Genomic DNA, 21,406 nt, shown 5'->3' on the forward strand with positions numbered 1-21,406 from the left:
CAGAAACAAAATCCACGATCTCTGGGGACAGGAGATATGGCAAGTCGTGGAGATGCCTAAAGCAGCAGGTGGCCCCTTTAAGATAAGACCCATCGATCACGCCAAACCGGATCGGTGGGCGAATATTGCTCAATTAAAGAAATATTGGAATAGGCAAGAAGAGCAGTTACACACAGAGAAACCCAAGACAATTAGGGAACCGGAAGTTATAACGGAAATTCACATACCCATTCCGGAACCATATCACCATCAACAGAACAACCGCGATACGCAAGGGGAGGATACCGGCAACAATGAGGATCCCGGTCCCTCCAGAAGCAGAGAGACAGTAGACCATCAGATAAGTGGTCCGCGGAGAAGTTTAAGGAACAGAAGGAATACGAAATTTTTTGTCAGCAACCATCAATTCTTTCATGGTCGCGCTGGTATGAAAACAGACTGTTCAAAGAGCTATAGAAGTGAACTGGTGAAGGCACCAAATGGAAAGGGTGGATGTGAATTCTAGAACTGTTTTGTGTCTCAGAAAGATGATGTAGACACAGTTGATATGTGAAATAGGTAGAACTGTCAATCGTATACGAATGGAACGTCGTGGACAGTGAGTGGAACAATAGATTTTTTTTTTTACGACTGTGCGATTGACTTTGGAGGAGTGGTGCGCACCTGCCAGGCGTTGTTTGTGGTTGAAAACACACAAAAAAAGCAGGGGTGGATGTAACTGGGGTAGGCCTAACTACCAGTTACAAATGATAACGAACGAGAAGCCGAGACACAGTGTTGGTCTGATGCAACCGATAACAGGTGGCTTATTGGGTCGGGCTGATAACAACCTCAAAGCCGGCGCGTGCTATTTTGGGAAACGGTATTCAGACGGCCTGTCAACTTTGATGGATAGGACGCAGATGTTATTTTACGGTCTGTACGTTTGAACTACGCAACTGGTGGTCGGAGATCGAGTACAAGTATCGATTACGGAGGAATACAAGTACAGAGACGAGTACGGATACAAGGGATAAATAGGAGGGCACGGCAGGACTCGTTCTCTCTCTTCCCGTTTCAGCGAGCTCTCTCTTCCCGTTTCGAGGCTCTTGCCTCTTTCATCGCTCGCTTAGATCAGTCAGTCTGTGTGACTATGTCAAGTCGGTTATAGAACGGGTTAGCCGTATTGTGTTAAGGAGGATTATAGACATGTGGATTCAGTTATATGAAGCCTAGTGAAGGACTGTTAGGGGTCAGTTGATTCAGACTATTATTGAGAAGCATTCCTGTTGATTTATTGTGTTATTATGAAGCATTTCTTGATTCATGTAATAAAGGATCAATAGCGAACCTGCATCTTGAGTATCTATACTGTGGTCAATGTTGTCTAGAATGAGTGGTTAAACTCGTTAACACGTGGCACTACAGGCAATTAGGTCTCATTACATGTGGCGTTGCGAGCATGGTAACTGTTGGCTCGTTACAATTGGCGTTGTCGGCAGGATAAATGTTCGCTCGTCACATATATATATATATATATATATATATATATATATATGTGTGTGTGTGTGTGTGTGTGTGTGTGTGTGTGTGTGTGTGCGTGCGTGCGTGCGTGCGTGCGTGCGTGCGTGCGTGTGTGTGTGTGTGTGTGTGTGCTCAATGTTGATTATTTTTAGAAAGAAATCGCTATTGTTCAATTAGCACTTTTTGAGGGTGGTAGGCTGAGATGAGACGTCTCTTGATATCAACCCCGTCTTTAAAATCAGAAACTTAAGGACATGAATGCAGAATTACCATTTTTATTTTCCTGCTTATACATAGCCTATAAATATAGAATTGTTGGGGGATGAGGGTAGATGTAGGATAATAATAATAACTACAAGAGCAGATTCAAATTTTACTTTTTGTTGCGGTTGGGTTTTATTCAATGCAGAAAACGATGCGATCAAATGTTCAAAACTGTATTTGTTCTCGTCTTTCCACATTACACTGCCGCCATCGTCCCTAGCCGCTACTAACTCAAACTCCCCTTACAATCGTTCACTCCAGCTTTTATACCCACACTCGACCTTGGGATGACAATAACTAAACACCCCGGAGTTAACTCAACTCACACCGCAAGCCTTTCCCCTACGTTTCTAGACTATTCTAGCCTATTCTAATCTAACCTTCTACTAACCCGTAACGCATTAACAAAATTTGGCGTGTTTGCAACCTAATTTCTCTAACATAAAATTGTCGTCTGCGAGAAAACGTGCTCCATTAGGTTTACTCTTGCTTGATGATTCGTTGACCGTGACCGTCCCGACAAGTGTCAAGGCCGTCACACGTCACGTAGGTGTAGGTCCCTTTGGAGCTGTCGTAGTGGACCTTCAGCTCGTGGTAGTGACCTAGGTCAGTTGATGTCTTGACAGTCGCGTCGGTGCCGGACAGCAGACTGGCATAATCGGCAGCGGACAGCACGAACGAGTGAGTGTGTAAGCCTGGAGGGTTCCTGTGAATAGAGCAGTGATAACATCGGCCAGTAACATCTACATGTCAAGAGTCGTGTTTTGTTTCCGATTGTAGGCTACATACGATCGGAAACAAACGTTTACGTAGTTAAGTAGTTTCACCATGGTAAAAGACTGGATTATGCTGCAACTAACCCATCAAAATTAAACTTACTGGTTACTTTCCGACATTGAGAAGTACTCGTCTACCGGAGGTTGGTCGACAAATAAATGCGTCACTATCTCTTTTAGTGCCTGCAAAGATTCACGTGGACTGCTTAACGACTATTTGCCTTTTTTCAGACGTAGGCCTGTGTAGGTTGCTATGCTGTGGTGATGTAGGCTTGTGTAGGTTGCTATGCTGTTGTGAGTTGAGCCTGTGTAGGTTGCTATGCTGTGGTGATGTAGGCTTGTGTAGGTTGCTATGCTGTTGTGAGTTGAGCCTGTGTAGGTTGCTATGCTGTTGTGAGGTAGGCCTGTGTAGGTTGCTATGCTGTTGTGATGTAGGCCTGTGTAGGTTGCTATGCTGATGTGAGTTGAGCCTGTGTAGGTTGCTATGCTGTGGTGATGTAGGCTTGTGTAGGTTGCTATGCTGTTGTGAGTTGAGCCTGTGTAGGTTGCTATGCTGTTGTGAGGTAGGCCTGTGTAGGTTGCTATGCTGTTGTGATGTAGGCCTGTGTAGGTTGCTATGCTGTTGTGATGTAGGCCTATGTAGGTTGCTATGCTGTTGTGAGTTGAGCCTGTGTAGGTTGCTATGCTGTTGTGAGTTGAGCCTGTGTAGGTTGCTATGCTGTTGTGATGTAGGCCTGTGTAGGTTGCTATGCTGTTGTGAGGTAGGCCTGTGTAGGTTGCTATGCTGTGGTGATGTAGGCTTGTGTAGGTTGCTATGCTGATGTGAGTTGAGCCTGTGTAGGTTGCTATGCTGTTGTGATGTAGTCCTGTGGAGGTTGCTATGCTGTTGTGAGGTAGGCCTGTGTAGGTTGCTATGCTGTTGTGATGTAGGCCTGTGTAGGTTGCTATGCTGATGTGAGTTGAGCCTGTGTAGGTTGCTATGCTGTTGTGATGTAGTCCTGTGGAGGTTGCTATGCTGTTGTGAGTTGAGCCTGTGTAGGTTGCTATGCTGTTGTGATGTAGTCCTGTGGAGGTTGCTATGCTGTTGTGATGTAGGCCTGTGTAGGTTGCTATGCTGTTGTGAGGTAGGCCTGTGTAGGTTGCTATGCTGTTGTGATGTAGTCATGTGGAGGTTGCTATGCTGTTGTGAGTTGAGCCTGTGTAGGTTGCTATGCTGTTGTGAGGTAGGCCTGTGTAGGTTGCTATGCTGTTGTGATGTAGGCCTGTGTAGGTTGCTATGCTGTTGTGAGGTAGGCCTGTGTAGGTTGCTATGCTGTGGTGAGTTGGGCCTGTGTAGGTTGCTATGCTGTTGTGAGGTAGGTCTGTGTAGGTTGCTATGCTGTTGTGATGTAGGCCTGTGTAGGTTGCTATGCTGATGTGAGTTAAGCCTGTGTAGGTTGCTATGCTGTTGTGATGTAGTCCTGTGGAGGTTGCTATGCTGTTGTGAGTTGAGCCTGTGTAGGTTGCTATGCTGTTGTGAGGTAGGCCTGTGTAGGTTGCTATGCTGTTGTGATGTAGTCCTGTGGAGGTTGCTATGCTGTTGTGGTGTAGGCCTGTGTAGGTTGTTATGCCATTACGAGTGTTATAGAAAGTATTTGATTTGGTTCGGGTACCTTGAATTATAACGGATCTGTGTATTTGATCAGTAAGGATTTGGTCGATTTACCCTGACATAAATTTCAACGAGCTGTACTTCACATAAACAATAGAATTTAGAAACAATGTTTCGAATGCTTACGGTAAATTTTTTAAATGCTCAAAAACAGAATTTCCCTATTAACGAACGGCAGTGGTATTGGTATGGTCTTTTGAGGCAAGTCTTTACGGAACGGATTTGATTTGACATGAACAATATTCTGACCCGTTTCTTTACCTACCACACATTTGTTTAGCCGTCTATAACTTCAAAGTATTTTTATTAAATAACATTTATTTCCATTTAAAGACTAATATAAAGCGTTTTCTTTCCAAAAAAAAAATAGAAACCCAAACTGATTTTTACCGATAGTTCTCTGCCCACTGTGCTACCTTCCTCGTGGACTGGGAAGATGGGGTATCGCAGCCTGATGGTACCAACGCCTTGAATGTCCGGGGTGATGATGCGTGGACCGGAAGCGGCCATCAGATGGACGTTGCCGTTCTTGTCCAGAACTCCAGCAGATCCTCGAGCTGTGTCGGCTGAGTCGGGCTCCACGTCGGTACTGGCATAGAAGCTTATGGGAGTTCTGTGAGAGAGGCGGAAGTGCTGTGAGAGAGGCGGAAGTGCTGTGAGACAGGCGGAAGTGCTGTATTTTAAACAACTAATTTATATCATTTATACGTCCATATTTAGACAATACTTTTATCTTTAGAGTGATCAAAAACTTGACACTATATACATTTCAAAACAAAATTATTTAATTTTAATTGGAGCTAAATCTTTTTCCATCACCAGTTATTTTAACACAATTTTAATGTCAGTAATTTTACCAAGCTGGTCTTCGAATTTTCAAATGCAAGCGTTACCTGCACAGTGTAGACCTACCTGTCTGGAGTCTCACCTGTAATAGGTTTTTCTGTTGGTTCCATTGAAGGCTGTCTCTTTAGTGGTTCCACCGTTTCGTCCATTGGCCACAACACTTTGTGCTAGCAAATCAGTTTTAGGGTCCCCCTGCAAAATAATATGTATTTTTGTTCCAAGAAGCCTACGTAATTTGCAACGCAAACTCAATTTTAGTCGGACCTATCTAATGCTGATCGTTACAATTAAAAATAATTTCAACAAAAGTATGGTAATAACGTATCAAATAAATAAAGTTTAACTTCTACGCCTAATCAAAATAGTCACATTTAATTTTTTAAAGTTTCTAACTCTTTCGTTCAATAACTGCTGGATGTACATTTAGACGAATCCAGCCGATCTCCGTAAAAGTAAACAATGCACTAGAATCACGGAGACTTACCGGATAGTAGGCTACATTGTGTGGGTTCCATGAGAGTACTAGAAGGCTACATTGTGTGGGGTCCATGAGAGTACTAGAAGGCTACATTGTGTGGGTTCCATGAGAGTACTAGAAGGCTACATTGTGTGGGTTCCATGAGAGTACTAAAAACTTACCGGATAAAAGGCTACATTGTGTGGGTTCCATGAGAGTACTAAAAGGCTACATTGTGTGGGTTCCATGAGAGTACTAAAAACTTACCGGATAGAATGCTACATTGTGTGGGTTCCATGAGAGTACTAAAAGGCTACATTGTGTGGGTTCCATGAGAGTACTAAAAACTTACCGGATAGAAGGCTACATTGTGTGGGTTCCATGATATCACTAAAAACTTACCGGATAAAAGGCTACATTGTGTGGGTTCCATGAGAGTACTAAAAGGCTACATTGTGTGGGTTCCATGAGAGTACTAAAAACTTACCGGATAGAATGCTACATTGTGTGGGTTCCATGAGAGTACTAAAAGGCTACATTGTGTGGGTTCCATGAGAGTACTAAAAACTTACCGGATAGTAGGCTACATTGTGTGGGTTCCATGAGAGTACTAAAAACTTACCGGATAGAAGGCTACATTGTGTAGGTTCCATGAGAGTACTAAAAACTTACCGGATAGAAGGCTACATTGTGTGGGTTCCATGAGAGTACTAAAAGGCTACATTGTGTGGGTTCCATGAGAGTACTAAAAGGCTACATTGTGTGGGTTCTATGAGAGTACTAGAAGGCTACATTGTGTGGGTTCCATGAGAGTACTAGAAGGCTACATTGTGTGGGTTCCATGAGAGTACTAGAAGGCTACATTGTGTGGGTTCCATGAGAGTACTAAAAGGCTACATTGTGTGGGTTCCATGAGAGTACTAAAAGGCTACATTGTGTGGGTTCCATGAGAGTACTAAAAGGCTACATTGTGTGGGTTCCATGAGAGTACTAAAAACTTACCGGATAGTAGGCTACATTGTGTGGGTTCCATGAGAGTACTAAAAACTTACCGGATAGAAGGCTACATTGTGTGAGTTCCATGAGAGTACTAGAAGGCTACATTGTGTGGGTTCCATGAGAGTACTAAAAACTTACCGGATAGTAGGCTACATTGTGTGGGTTCCATGAGAGTACTAGAAGGCTACATTGTGTGGGTACCATGAGAGTACTAAAAACTTACCGGGTAGAAGGCTACATTGTGTGGGTTCCACGAGAGTACTAAAAACTTACCGGATAGTAGGCTACATTGTGTAGGTTCCATGAGAGTACTAAAAACTTACCGGATAAAAGGCTACATTGTGTGGGTTCCATGAGAGTACTAGAAGGCTACATTGTGTGGGTACCATGAGAGTACTAGAAGGCTACATTGTGTGGGTTCCACGAGAGTACTAAAAACTTACCGGGTAGAAGGCTACAATGTGTAGGTTCCATGAGAGTACTAAAAACTTACCGGATAGTAGGCTACATTGTGTAGGTTCCATGAGAGTACTAAAAACTTACCGGATAGAAGGCTACATTGTGTGGGTTCCATGAGAGTACTAAAAGGCTACATTGTGTGGGTTCCATGAGAGTACTAAAAACTTACCGGATAGAAGGCTACAATGTGTGGGTTCCATGAGAGTACTAAAAACTTACCGGATAGAAGGCTACATTGTGTGGGTTACATGAGAGTACTAAAAGGCTACATTGTGTAGGTTCCATGAGAGTACTAAAAACTTACCGGATAGAAGGCTACATTGTGTGGGTTCCATGAGAGTACTAAAAACTTACCGGATAGAAGGCTACATTGTGTAGGTTCCATGAGAGTACTAAAAACTTACCGGATAGAAGGCTACATTGTGTGGGTTCCATGAGAGTACTAAAAGGCTACATTGTGTGGGTTCCATGAGAGTACTAAAAGGCTACATTGTGTGGGTTCTATGAGAGTACTAGAAGGCTACATTGTGTGGGTTCCATGAGAGTACTAGAAGGCTACATTGTGTGGGTTCCATGAGAGTACTAGAAGGCTACATTGTGTGGGTTCCATGAGAGTACTAAAAGGCTACATTGTGTGGGTTCCATGAGAGTACTAAAAGGCTACATTGTGTGGGTTCCATGAGAGTACTAAAAGGCTACATTGTGTGGGTTCCATGAGAGTACTAAAAACTTACCGGATAGTAGGCTACATTGTGTGGGTTCCATGAGAGTACTAAAAACTTACCGGATAGAAGGCTACATTGTGTGGGTTCCATGAGAGTACTAGAAGGCTACATTGTGTGGGTTCCATGAGAGTACTAGAAGGCTACATTGTGTGGGTTCCACGAGAGTACTAAAAACTTACCGGATAGTAGGCTACATTGTGTAGGTTCCATGAGAGTACTAAAAACTTACCGGATAAAAGGCTACATTGTGTGGGTACCATGAGAGTACTAGAAGGCTACATTGTGTGGGTTCCACGAGAGTACTAAAAACTTACCGGATAGTAGGCTACATTGTGTAGGTTCCATGAGAGTACTAAAAACTTACCGGATAAAAGGCTACATTGTGTGGGTACCATGAGAGTACTAGAAGGCTACATTGTGTGGGTTCCACGAGAGTACTAAAAACTTACCGGGTAGAAGGCTACAATGTGTAGGTTCCATGAGAGTACTAAAAACTTACCGGATAGTAGGCTACATTGTGTAGGTTCCATGAGAGTACTAAAAACTTACCGGATAGAAGGCTACATTGTGTGGGTTCCATGAGAGTACTAAAAGGCTACATTGTGTGGGTTCCATGATATCACTAAAAACTTACCGGATAGAAGGCTACATTGTGTGGGTTCCATGAGAGTACTAAAAGGCTACATTGTGTGGGTTCCATGAGAGTACTAAAAACTTACCGGATAGAAGGCTACAATGTGTGGGTTCCATGAGAGTACTAAAAACTTACCGGATAGAAGGCTACATTGTGTGGGTTACATGAGAGTACTAAAAGGCTACATTGTGTAGGTTCCATGAGAGTACTAAAAACTTACCGGATAGAAGGCTACATTGTGTGGGTTCCATGAGAGTACTAAAAACTTACCGGATAGAAGGCTACAATGTGTGGGTTCCATGAGAGTACTAAAAACTTACCGGATAGAAGGCTACATTGTGTGGGTTCCATGAGAGTACTAAAAACTTACCGGGTAGAAGGCTACAATGTGTGGGTTCCATGAGAGTACTAAAAACTTACCGGATAGAAGGCTACATTGTGTGGGTTCCATGAGAGTACTAAAAACTTACCGGATAGAAGGCTACATTGTGTGGGTTCCATGAGAGTACTAAAAACTTACCGGATAGAAGGCTACATTGTGTGGGTTCCATGAGAGTACTAAAAACTTACCGGATAGTAGGCTACATTGTGTAGGTTCCATGAGAGTACTAAAAGGCTACATTGTGTGGGTTCCATGAGAGTACTAAAAACTTACCGGATAGTAGGCTACATTGTTTGGGTTCCATGAGAGTACTAAAAACTTACCGGATAGTAGGCTACATTGTTTGGGTTCCATGAGAGTACTGGGGTCAGGTAGATGACCTCAAGCGGGATGGCAAAGCTTACCCTGTGGAGGAATGTGGTTGGTAGTGTAAAGTTATATCTATAGCACAAGACAGGTATTAAGAGCCCAGGACATAAGTGTCTTACAAAACATCCATCAACGGTCTATGATATAAATATCTCTCAAAACATGTATCGATTTGCTAGAACATACGAGTATCATAAGACTTTTTTTTAACTGTCTAGGATATATATATATATATATGTAACGAGACTATTTGCCTGTAGTGCCAAATGTTAACGAGTTCTGCTCGACAACGCCAAATGTTACCGAGTCTAACCACTCATTCTAACACAACATCGACCACAGTATAGATACTCGAAGATGCAGGTTCGCTATTGATCCTTTTATTTCATGAATCAAAGAAATGCTTCACAATAATATACTGAATCAAAAGGAATGCTTCACAATAATAGTTTGAATCAACTGACTCCCAACAGTCCTCACTAGTCTTCATATAACTGAATACACATGTCTATCGTCCTTCTTAACACAATATAACCAACTTGATACTGCCACACAGACTGACTGATCGGGCGAGAGCGAGAGAGAGACTGAGAGCTCAGCCGTCGCCTTCCTTATATCCCCTTCGTATCCGTAGTCGTATTCGGTTCTATCATAATCGTAATCGTAATCGATTCTAATCGTTGCATCAGAATGTTAATTACGCCGCTTCTGTCGTACAGTCCGATTAATATAACATCTGCACTGTTTCGTCAGCCAAGTCGTGTCAAAGTTGACAGCGCTTGTCGTATCCTTCCAAACTACGCCGTGGCTTTATGATCGTTATCAGTTGGCTTATCAGTCCAACACCTGCACTATCGCGTTCTCAACAATAGTGACTAGTAACTAGGCCCACCCTAGTTACATCCACCGCCGCCTTTTTTTGTGTGTTTTCAACCACAAACAACGCTTGGTAGGTGCACTTCCTAAATGTCCATCGCACCATCGTAAAAAAAATTCATTGTTCCACTCACTGTCAATGTCGTCACATTCGTAAAAGATTGACAGTTATCCCTATTTCACATATCAAATGTGTCTACATCATCTTCCTCAGACACAGAACAGTTCTAGAATTCACATCCACCTTTTTTCGTTTGGTGCCTTCACCAGTTCACTTTTATGACTTTTTGAACAGTCTGTTCTCATACCAGCGCAACCATGAAAGAATTGATGGTTGCTGACAAAAAATTTCGTATTCTTTCTGTTTCTCAAACTTCTCCGCGGACCACTTATCTGCTGTTCTACTGTGTCTCTGCTTCTGGGAGGACCGGGATCCTCCTTGTTGCCGGTATCCTCCCCTTGTGTATCGCTGTTGTTCTGTTGATGGTGACATGGTTCCGGGATGGGTATGAGAATTTCCGTGTAAGTTTCCGGTTCCCTAATTGTCTTAGGTTTCCTTGTGTGTAAATGCTCTTCTTGCCTATGCCAATATTTCTTTAATTGAGCAATATTCGCCCACCGATCCGGTTTGGCGTGATCGATGGGTCTTATCTTAAAGGGGCCACCTGCTACTTTAGGCATCTCCACGACTTGCCATATCTCCTGTCCCCAGAGATCGTGGATTTTGTTTCTGCCTAACGGGTGGCTACGCAGTAATACCCTGTCGTTCAGTTTGAGTGGCGGGTCCTTTGTCTGTACCGGCGGTTCCCTTCGCCGTGCTTCATGTTCTAGTCTTTCCTGTACTACCCTGTACATTTCTCTAATTCGTCTCATATGTTCATTCACATATTCCAGTGCAGTGTATGAGCCAGTCATACTCTCCTTTTTTCCTAGGAACAAGTCAAGAGGCAATCGAGCCTCCCGTCCGAACAGCAACATGTATGGCGAAAAGCCGGTTGTGGCATGGGGTGTGCAGTTGTATAGATATACCAACTCTGGGAGAAAATCAGGCCAACGTTTTTTCTGTTCAGGTTCTAGAGTACGCAGCAAATCATGCATGCTGCGGTTGAACCGCTCGCACTGTCCGTTTCCTTTCGGATTAAATGTGGTTGTTCTAGATTTGTTGATCCCGTAGTGGCTGCACAGTTGGTTAATTACTTCTGACTCAAAGGCCCTTCCTTGGTCAGAGTGTAATTGTCTTGGTATGCCATATTTGATGAACCAATGTTCTATTAAGACCTTTGCCACTGTTTTGGCAGTCTGATCTCGTGTGGGCACCGCCACAGTCCATTTGGTGAATACATCAGTCATTACCAACACATGTTCCGTCCCATCCGATGATTGCTCCAACGACGTAAAGTCCATAGCCACAATCTCTAGTGGTTTTGTCGCTAGTAGGTGTCCTGATGGCTGTCTCATTTTGACAACTGGCATTTTCGCATGCTGACACCTCACACAAGCCTCACAATGGCGTTTGACCTCCATCTCCATATTGGGCCAGTAACACCTCCGTCGTAATATTTTGTGCGTCCTGTCCTGACCCTGGTGTCCTGCCCTGTCATGTGCCAACCTTAGCACTTCTTCTCGTAATTGTCCAGGCACCACCACCTGGTGTATTGTCCCATCAATTTGGTCATGAATTCTCCGCATGAGAACACCATCCTTTATACTGAGACGGTCCCACTGACTCAGTATTTTCTTTGTTTCTCGACCAAATTGTTCTCTTTCCCTTCTTCCTGGGAATTTTTGTTCCTGGACGTGTTTCAACAGCGGCTGTAAGCCACTATCCGTTCTCTGGGCATCTCTTATCTCTTTGTGATTAAGGCAATTAAAATCACTAATGTCCATATGTCCGGGCTCTGTGGAAATGTGCTCCACCCCGGTCTGTCCGTTTTGCATCACTAGCCTTTCTTTGTCTATCATTTCTTCTAGTTTGCCAACACTGTTCTGTTGTCTAATATTTTTATTTACTTCTTCCGATAACAGACACTTTAAAGATGAACATTTCTCCTGTGCTTTTGATTTGCATGAACTTTTCCTATCCAGTTTCCTGGTTAGACTTTGAATTCCTTTATTAAGTCTACCAATTTTCTTCTTATCATCATTTTTCTCTACCAACAAATTGTTCACTTGCACCCCGTGAGGGATATCTGTTGACGCTCTGACCTCACATATTCCTGTCAGCGTTTCTTCCTCATCGCCCGGTCTCTCGTAAGGATTCCTTGATAACGCGTCAGCATTACCATTGGACTGCCCTGGGCGATATTTTCTCTCCAGGTCAAAGAGTGCCAATTCTGCTGCCCATCGCTGTTCGATGGATCCCAGCCTTGCTGTGATTTGAAGTTCTTTTTCAATATCTGATAATTTCTCTTCAAGTCTTGTTTGAGACTCTTTCATTGTTTGTCCCATTTTGTTTCTTAAGCCATAACCTCGCCTCTCTGTAGCCTTGCCTTGCCTTACAGAGGGCGATCGTTTCACCGGACAGTATTGTGCCATATGTCCGGGTTGTGAGCGGGACAGGCAAATTGGTCGACCATCGGCCGTCCACCGGAGCGATGGACCGGCGGGTCGCGGCCGTCCAACCTGTCTCTGTTTTGGCCCGTTCTTTTCCTGATTCTCAGCTGTTGACCTGCTTTCCAACCTCTCCAATCGTTGGTCAACCTTATCCAGGTGAGCCAACAGTTGAGCCATCATGGTTTCCACCGTGCCGGTCCCTGTGGGTGGGGATTGTTGCTGTTCCGGCACAGAGATTTGGTCTACCGAACAGTTCGATTGGTCCTCATCCTCGGACCTGCGGATCGCTGAGTTCCTGACCTGAAGGAAGGTCAACTGTGGGTCTTTGTAGACCTCTTCCTTCAAATATCTTCTTGCCATAGGGGTCGCCAGCCCCTCGATGAAATGGTCCCTCAGCAGGCGCGCATCCATGTCGGGTATTTTGCCTTTTACAGCTTCAAAGGCCCCGTTCATTCGGTGTGAATACTCCATCACACTCTCCGCCAGTCTCTGCTTTATACCTACAAACACCGCTAGCAGTTGCGATCCCGACCGTCTCTCCCCAAAGGTCTCCATAATTAGATCCAGCACCTTATCTGGATCTGATTGGATGGTTTTATCGTGGCATTTGACCTCTGCCCTAACCGTCTCTCCTATACTGCCCATCAGCAGTCTTAATCTTTCCTCTGGTGACATGCATCTCGAGGCCCAGGCAGCCCTGACCTCTTCACTGAACCTGTTGGTTAAAGTTGGATTACCGTCCCCGTAAAATTTGTTGATGTGGGACTCACTGGGCAGGACCACAATATGGATCGGCTTTTTGTCCAAATTTTGTCCCGGTCCCTCTGGAGGCAAAGGGTCATCTTCACCGTTGCCTATCTCTGGGCTTTCTTCATCTGGCTCAGATTGTTGGGCCAGCAGGAGTCTCTGTCCCTTTCCGATATCTAAAATACCACTCCCGCGTCTGCCCCTCACACCAAGGAAAAATGTTGCAGCTATGCAGCAGATAGTGTTGCCCAAAAGGGAGATCATGACACATTTCCAGTGTCTAAGGGTTACATCTATCTCTTGGTTGTCATCTTTGCCTAGTATTTGTCCAACAACCCAGTTGGAGATACCAATGCCAATTATCTGGATGCTGGTGGTCAGCCCCATAGCTGTCCCCAGGGTAGTTGGTGCTACAACTAGGGGTATACTGAGCCACATGCTTGCAGCAGCAAAAGAGCATGTGACACCAAGCCAGAATGATAATGAAAGGTGTCTCATCTCTGTTCTTTTCAATTTCCTCGATTCTGATTTCAGTTTTCCCTTTTATTTATTTCCTTCAAATAAAAAAAAAAAGACCTTTCTTACCGTGTGTGTATGAAAAATTTTCCTCGTTCCTCAATTTTCACTGTCCCTGAATGTTCGAATTCACACACACACTAAACACAGTTATGAACAAGGTTGACTATGGGTGCCTAAAGCGGCAAGTCTAGTTGAATTCATCCTGTCCGACGACGCCAAATGTGACCTAGTGTATTTGCATATCCTGCCCGCAGCGCCAAATGTAACGAGACTATTTGCCTGTAGTGCCAAATGTTAACGAGTTCTGCTCGACAACGCCAAATGTTACCGAGTCTAACCACTCATTCTAACACAACATCGACCACAGTATAGATACTCGAAGATGCAGGTTCGCTATTGATCCTTTTATTTCATGAATCAAAGAAATGCTTCACAATAATATACTGAATCAAAAGGAATGCTTCACAATAATAGTTTGAATCAACTGACTCCCAACAGTCCTCACTAGTCTTCATATAACTGAATACACATGTCTATCGTCCTTCTTAACACAATATAACCAACTTGATACTGCCACACAGACTGACTGATCGGGCGAGAGCGAGAGAGAGACTGAGAGCTCAGCCGTCGCCTTCCTTATATCCCCTTCGTATCCGTAGTCGTATTCGGTTCTATCATAATTGTAATCGTAATCGATTCTAATCGTTGCATCAGAATGTTAATTACGCCGCTTCTGTCGTACAGTCCGATTAATATAACATCTGCACTGTTTCGTCAGCCAAGTCGTGTCAAAGTTGACAGCGCTTGTCGTATCCTTCCAAACTACGCCGTGGCTTTATGATCGTTATCAGTTGGCTTATCAGTCCAACACCTGCACTATCGCGTTCTCAACAATAGTGACTAGTAACTAGGCCCACCCTAGTTATATATATATATATATATATATATATATATATATATATATATATATATATATATATATATATATATATATATATATATATCAAAACATGACGTATCAACGTACAAGGACATAAGAGTATATTAATATAAGTATCAACCAACGAGCTTGATTTGACGTTTGAGAAAAGATGCGACAGTTCAAGAAAGAAGTTATGTTTACCTTCATGGCTAAAGGACAATGCAAAAGTCCAAAATCAGCAGTTAAAAATTAACTTACCTCCTAGTGTCACGCACACAATTGGTCTGGTTACAATAACTGGTCGATAAGGGCATTATGTTAGGTTGGGTGTTGATGGCGACCCACAATGTCTCGTCATTGTATCCCTTGTGGTTAACCTGGTTTTGTGGTAAACAAATAACGATTTAGTTTTTATGTAATATTCTGATACCTTACAATTAAAAAAGATTATTGTGTTAATTTATTTTACTTTTATTTTTGTATCCAAATGTTTTCAAATTAATTATATTTTTTGTCACCCAGATTGTGTAATTGAAATTATTGTTTGTTTTGCGTGCTTAGTATATATCTAGTTACGGCTTGATTTTTTTTTCTTTAAAAAATGAAGCCGAAGGTATACCCCTCCTGCAAGAAAATATATGCTCTTAGCGTTTCGTTGTTGTATGTCTTGAATTTATAAAAGTGATTTAAAAATTAAGGTTTACTCAATCTATGTTCTTAGTAAAAGAAAGTCGTAATTAAAAATTGTTTTTACAGAATCGGTAGTATGTTCTAACATTCGTGTAAACAGAATGTGTCATTTGTTCTAAGTATCAGAAAGTGATGAGTACAAATTCATGTTGACATAAGTTGTAGTTTGTTCTAACAGAAACAGTTTTAATTAACATTCGTGTATACAGAATGTGTTATATGTTCTAAGAATCAGAGAGTTATAAAAAAAATCCTGTTTACATAATCGCCCATGGAACCCTTCATATGTTCTAAGTATCAGGCTACGTAAAAAAAATCATGTTTACATAATCGCCCATGGCACCCTTGACGTTGTACTGGTACCATCTGTGATAGAACCCTGCATTCAGTGGCACTTGACCGGGCTGACCAATGTCCGTTGCTATGAGACCATAGGTCATGTCAGTTATGTTAGCCTTGTAGTTGTTCAAGCCTGGTAGCTCATGCATCATACGGTCCAGCATCGTATAGGTAGTTTTTCTATCATTGGAGTTAGACGCTAATACATGCTATGTTAATGTGTGATTTTAAAAGCTGAAAAACATAACGTCTTAAAGCAGTAGTTTTTAAGTCCCACCCCACACTATCAAAGTAAACATACGTAAAGAAATTAGGACACTAATCAAATGGACATCCTTAAAGGTGGCAACTAAAATTAGCCTTGTAGTTAAGATTCAAAATTCTTATAATCAATGTTTGACATCACTCTTTGGGTCAAAGTTCAAATTACTGTACCACATAATAAACAAATGTATGTAATCATAAATAGCCTTGCCCTCAATATCAAACCAGGCATCTTAAATTGTATTAAATGGGGAAAGGTCAAATATCTTGTTTATTGATGTGTAATCCCTTCTGCGAATAATAAACAGCAGACGTTGTTTTTAACATACCTCTCTTTATCGTGCTCGTTGACAGTGAACCTTGCAGATCTGGTGCTTGACGCCTGTTTCAACGTTACGTTGTATGCTAGTCTGTGAGCAATGTCGTCCTCCATCTTAAAGTAAGATGTTGGTAGGTCGAAACTGGTAGAAAAATCAAAGTTATGCAAGAGTCAGTGACAAGTTATGACATTTTTTATCAGCAATAGAAAAGTTGGCAACAAGATACAATTAAGTTAAATATTTAAAACACATAAAAGTATATTTTACAAGCTTTTATTTAACTTGCTTCCTCTATCTGTCTGTCTGTCGACAATCTGTCTATTTGTCGTCAGTCTGTCGTCATATATCGAACCGCTCGAGCGAAATTTCGGGCACTTCTAACGTGTAGGGGGGTGGAAGCAGGCGTTGTAACTGAAATAGCAATATTAACAGAAAGTGATATTTCAACGCCAAGGGTAGACAAAGGTACAGAAAATAGTCCAAGTAACAGACAGATTCGCTTCAAATTTGGCACGTAGGTCAAGACATGGAGACATTGCAATCTGGCAATAAATTTGACTTAATTGGATGCCTAATTATTTTTTTTATGAATTAAATAAAATTGTGTCCAAATTAGTGGGCTGTCTTGTCCAACTATTCCGCACTATTATACGCGCGTTATCACGTTCATTAGTTGCGCAATGGTTTTTAGTCATGTAACACTATTGTAAATTTTTTACAAATTTAAAGTACTGAATAAAAAATTTAAAATAATGAACTTTTGAGAAATGTTGAAGGTAGTTCTTGTAGTTTACTAATGAGAAATGTTATCTGTTGAAGGTAGTTCTTGTAATTTACTAATGAGAAATGTTATCTGTTGAAGATAGTTCTTGTAGTTTACTAATGAGAAATGTTATCAGTTGAAGGTAGTTCTTGTAGTTTACTAATGAGAAATGTTATCAGTTGAAGGTAGTTCTTGTAGTTTGTGTTTTGTTATAACCCAAGCCTCGCGGGACATCAACTTCTCCGGAATTGGCAAATATTTCATCAGCTGTCAAATGTAAAAATTTCCGGCGGTTCCCTTTGCGTATTTCACCTTTGTGTGTTATCATCGGAAAACGTCTTGATAAAATGGGAACATTTTATTTAAGTGTAAGACAATTCTACCACAATTACCTGAGTGGGGTACAAATGACTCTGTAGTTCCATTGTGCGAACTGGGGTACACCGTTTTCTATAGCGTACATCTTGGATGGTAGAAAGGCGAAATTCTCAAGATTGTGCTTAGCTCCAGTGTAGGATGTGAAGCTGATCTAAAGTTATACAACAGGATTAGACTTAGTGATATTTCAACTCACAGACAGATGCATTTAGAATGAATTGAAAACGAAGAATTCCGATGAGATTATGTGCTACAAATACGATGAGATTATGTGCTACAAATACGATGAGATTATGTGCTACAAATACGATGAGATTATGTGCTACAAATACGATGAGATTATGTGCTACAAATACGATGAGATTATGTGCTACAAACACGATGAGATTATGTGATATAAACACGGTAAGATTAGCTACCTTTTCTGCCAAGTCCGCCCAGCTAGTCGCATCTAGGTGATGTCGATCACTAGGGAAGGGTTCCTCTATGTCTTTAGCGAGCGTCCAGGCTCCCTCTATCGAACACAACACAGGCTTGAAGTAAGGTCTGTAGTCGCGGACCGTGTAGTTTTGTTCTTTGAAGGCACGGAACCATTCTCTCATCTCTACGACCTGCTCCTGCCATTACCAGAGATTAAAAAACAGCATTTAATTTTACATGTTGTAACAAGCGGTAATTATTGAATTATTTGAAATGTGATATATTTGTGTAAAGTCTCGGAGCTTTATAAATTTGAACTATACCCGGAATGTAGCTTTATGTGAAGACGTAAGGCGGCATAGGAGAAAATGCGTGTAATGCTTTAGGAGCAAAGACTGAGGAATACGATGGGATAGGTTTCTGTAGAACATCTGGATTTTGGGGAATGCGATTGGTACCTGGAGGGTAGGTTTGTGTGACGCCTCAGGAGGTACAGTGGGGAATGTGATAGGTACCTGGAGGGTAGGTTTGTGTAACACCTCAGGAGGTACAGTGGGTAATGTGATGTCTTCGATCTCGTGGTATCTAGTGCTCGTTGTGGACGACATTTTCAGCTTGTAATCGTTGTGTCGGGTTCGAAACTCCACCCCGTTGAGAACGCCTATGAACTCCCCTACAACGTGAAAACAAACAAAAATGATTTAGTCTTCTGAAACAGTTAAAGTTTGCGGAGATGGCATTAGGTAGAAGAATGTATCCAGTGGAGATGGCATTAGGTAGAAGAATGTATCCAGTGGAGATGGCATTAGGTAGAAGAATGTATCCAGTGGAGATGGCATTAGGTAGAAGAATGTATCCAGTGGAGATGGCATTAGATAGTACATACCGAGGCCTAGTGTCCTGTCGTAGTCAGCGTGGTCGTGTATGGCGATGGCTGACTGAGCTACATGGGTGTCCGCGAAGTACGGCCTCGTCCCCTCATGGTAAAGTCGGACTTTCTTGATCCCAGATTCTCCATCAGAACGAACCCTGGTGAAAAGAGAAGCGATCCAACGTAAAATAGATTAAAAGGTAAATAACAATTAGAAACACGCTTATAATGGTTAGAATTTTTTAAAATTTCAGCTTAATGAAAAAAGAAGATTATTATTATGTTGCGACATCAGGTCATCGTCAGAGTTAACAAGAACGTCGACCGCCGCCCCCCCCCCTCCCCCGAAAATCTCAAGTGCCCTCCCTCCCCATCCCACCCGAAGAAAAAAGTCTAAAAGAAACACTGGTTAATAGATTGACCTGGAATTTATTTGTATTAAATTAATTATCAGAATTGATTAAAGACAGACGCTTCCTCTAATTTTTTCAAACTAGCCTTTCTTCTACAAACAGCTGGTTCTGCATTAGTTGCTTTCCTAACGAGTCCACGATTCCTTCCAAAATAGCAATTTTGGCGCTCATTTCATCGGCAGCTAAAACGTCGACTTGAACGGTCAAGCATTTGACTGAAACACAATATTCATAAGCAAACAGAGGTGAACGTCAAACAATATTCGTTAGCAAACAGAGTTAAAACATCAAACAGTATTCGTTAGCAAACAAAGTTAAAACATCAAACAATATTCGTTAGCAAACAGAGTTGAACGTCAAACAATATTCGTTAGCAAACACAATTGAACATTAAAACATGATATTAAAAAATTGAAATGAAAAGATCATACCCAAAACAAAATATTAAAACGCGATTTTTAAATAAAATTGAAATGAAAAGATCATACCGAAAACAAAATATTAAAACGCGATAAATTGAATCAAAATGGCGCTCACCAAAGATCAGGAACAGGAACTCTAACTGCGCCATGGTAGTAGATAGATGCTGAGTTATCCACTTCTCGTGGATCAACTCGGGACCTGCAGCGTCTGTCTCACACACCGGGATTTTATACCCTCGAATACAAGAGCTGGGAAATGATCCGTGACAATAACAGGGGGGTCACGTGGTCAGATGACGAACGTGACTGGCAGGTGGACCATGGTTATTTTCACGTCACCTCATCGTCCCCACCCCGTTAGTCCAATCGTTACCCTACCCCCACCCCCGTCCTCCCCACCCCTTCGCCAAAAATTATTTTTTATAGAAATTCTGAAATTAACAGGCTGTGGTTTTATCTGACCAAACAGTACTCACCCCCCCCCCCCCCCCATCTGTTTTATCATCCTCTATCCCGATCATGATTTTTTTTAGGTCTTCCTGCCTAAAAATCTTAACCCAGGGGCGGATTAAGCTTGAGCGGGGGCCCCGGCTGAATTTTTTTGGGGGCCCCCATACCTGCCAGTATTTTAGCTAGGGAGTTAATACATGCTTAGGTCGTGTGTCACGTGGCTCTCCCAGTATTCTCTACACCACTGTAGGTTGGACATCCGCACAAACATGTGAAAAATATACGGGTCCGAATCCATCAGAGAAGAAAAAAAATAGATCTATATAACACGCGCTATTATAACAAACGAAGAATAACTTTTTGAAAAGCTCTTGTGTGGTCGACAGAAGTTTTAAAAAAATCAAAGAATGACTTAAACCACCTACATGGAACAATCATGAAGATTTACAGGATATTCAAACACTAGCAATAGATCGCGTTGACTGACAAAAGCTCAATTAGTCTAGCGATGTTTACTGAAACACAAACATGTACGGTTCAGGAGTGTTTAAAATAGAATTAAAATATATGGGGATCAAACGGCAAACATACAGAAGGATAATATTCAATTACAACTTCTATGACTTAAGGAGTACAACATTCATTTAGATTGTAAGCAACAAACAAAAGAATGATAGGAAATTTTTAACGATGTCGTTAACATCAAATTGGTGTCCTCATGTTCAGCCCATTATTCCGTCACTGTCAGTGAGTTATGGCTTTACCACTAATTTTCTATAACTATGTGATAAACCTAGTTGAATCTTGAAGCTCCCACCTGTCGTCTAGGTTAGGTTTTAATTCTGATTAATTAAACACATAAAACACAGGTCACTAACCGACCAGTCACTTCAAATAACTAGGCCTACCATTCAAAACACGTTGATTCCTACCTAACGTAGTGATTTCGAACGACGCAAACAGCCTGACCAGTAGGTCTATACATTTATAGTGCGGCGTCAAAATGGCCAATGACAAAACGGCCCCGACAGAACGACCCCGACAAAATGGCCAATGACAAAACGTCCCCGACAAAACGACCCCGACAAAACGGCCCCGACATAAAAGCCTCATCAAATCGACCCCGTCAAAAGGGTCGGCGACAAATGGACCCCGTCATATGTGCTCCCGACAAAAGGGCTCCAGTCAATAAAGCTCCAGACAATTTGACTCCCGACAAATAGCGTCCCGTCATTTTGGAACCTGACATGTATGTCATACATTTAAACGTATGTGCTCGCTTTTTAGCAACATATTTTTACTGTTGTAAATTAAACATTGTCAAAACTGTAAAATTGGTGGAATGTAGCTGTTAAGTGCTCGATTTGTTTGTGAATTGCTGTTGATTTATGAAA

The 21,406-nt window shown here is 42.0% G+C and overlaps 1 protein-coding gene across 1 annotated transcript; it reads right to left on the reverse strand.

Annotated features, from left to right (window-relative positions):
- Positions 1-1,764: 1,764 nt before the first annotated feature.
- Positions 1,765-19,770, reverse strand: LOC131948373 (uncharacterized). The gene is made up of 14 exons (XM_059309983.1): positions 19,678-19,770; positions 19,226-19,355; positions 18,743-18,885; positions 18,372-18,529; positions 17,856-18,053; positions 17,451-17,587; positions 16,305-16,436; positions 15,699-15,891; positions 14,941-15,059; positions 9,020-9,101; positions 5,123-5,232; positions 4,585-4,807; positions 2,647-2,726; positions 1,765-2,473 (listed from the first exon to the last, which is right to left on the reverse strand). Exons 1-14 carry the CDS (start codon positions 19,709-19,711, stop codon positions 2,248-2,250), a joined length of 1,965 nt encoding a protein of 654 aa, XP_059165966.1. The 5' UTR covers positions 19,712-19,770; the 3' UTR covers positions 1,765-2,247.
- Between the last annotated feature and the right edge of the window lie 1,636 nt (positions 19,771-21,406).

The sequence above is a fragment of the Physella acuta genome, unplaced genomic scaffold, assembly GCF_028476545.2.
Source record: "Physella acuta isolate Inbredline_101_S28 unplaced genomic scaffold, ASM2847654v3 ptg000058l, whole genome shotgun sequence".
NCBI classification, from domain to species: domain Eukaryota; kingdom Metazoa; phylum Mollusca; class Gastropoda; family Physidae; genus Physella; species Physella acuta.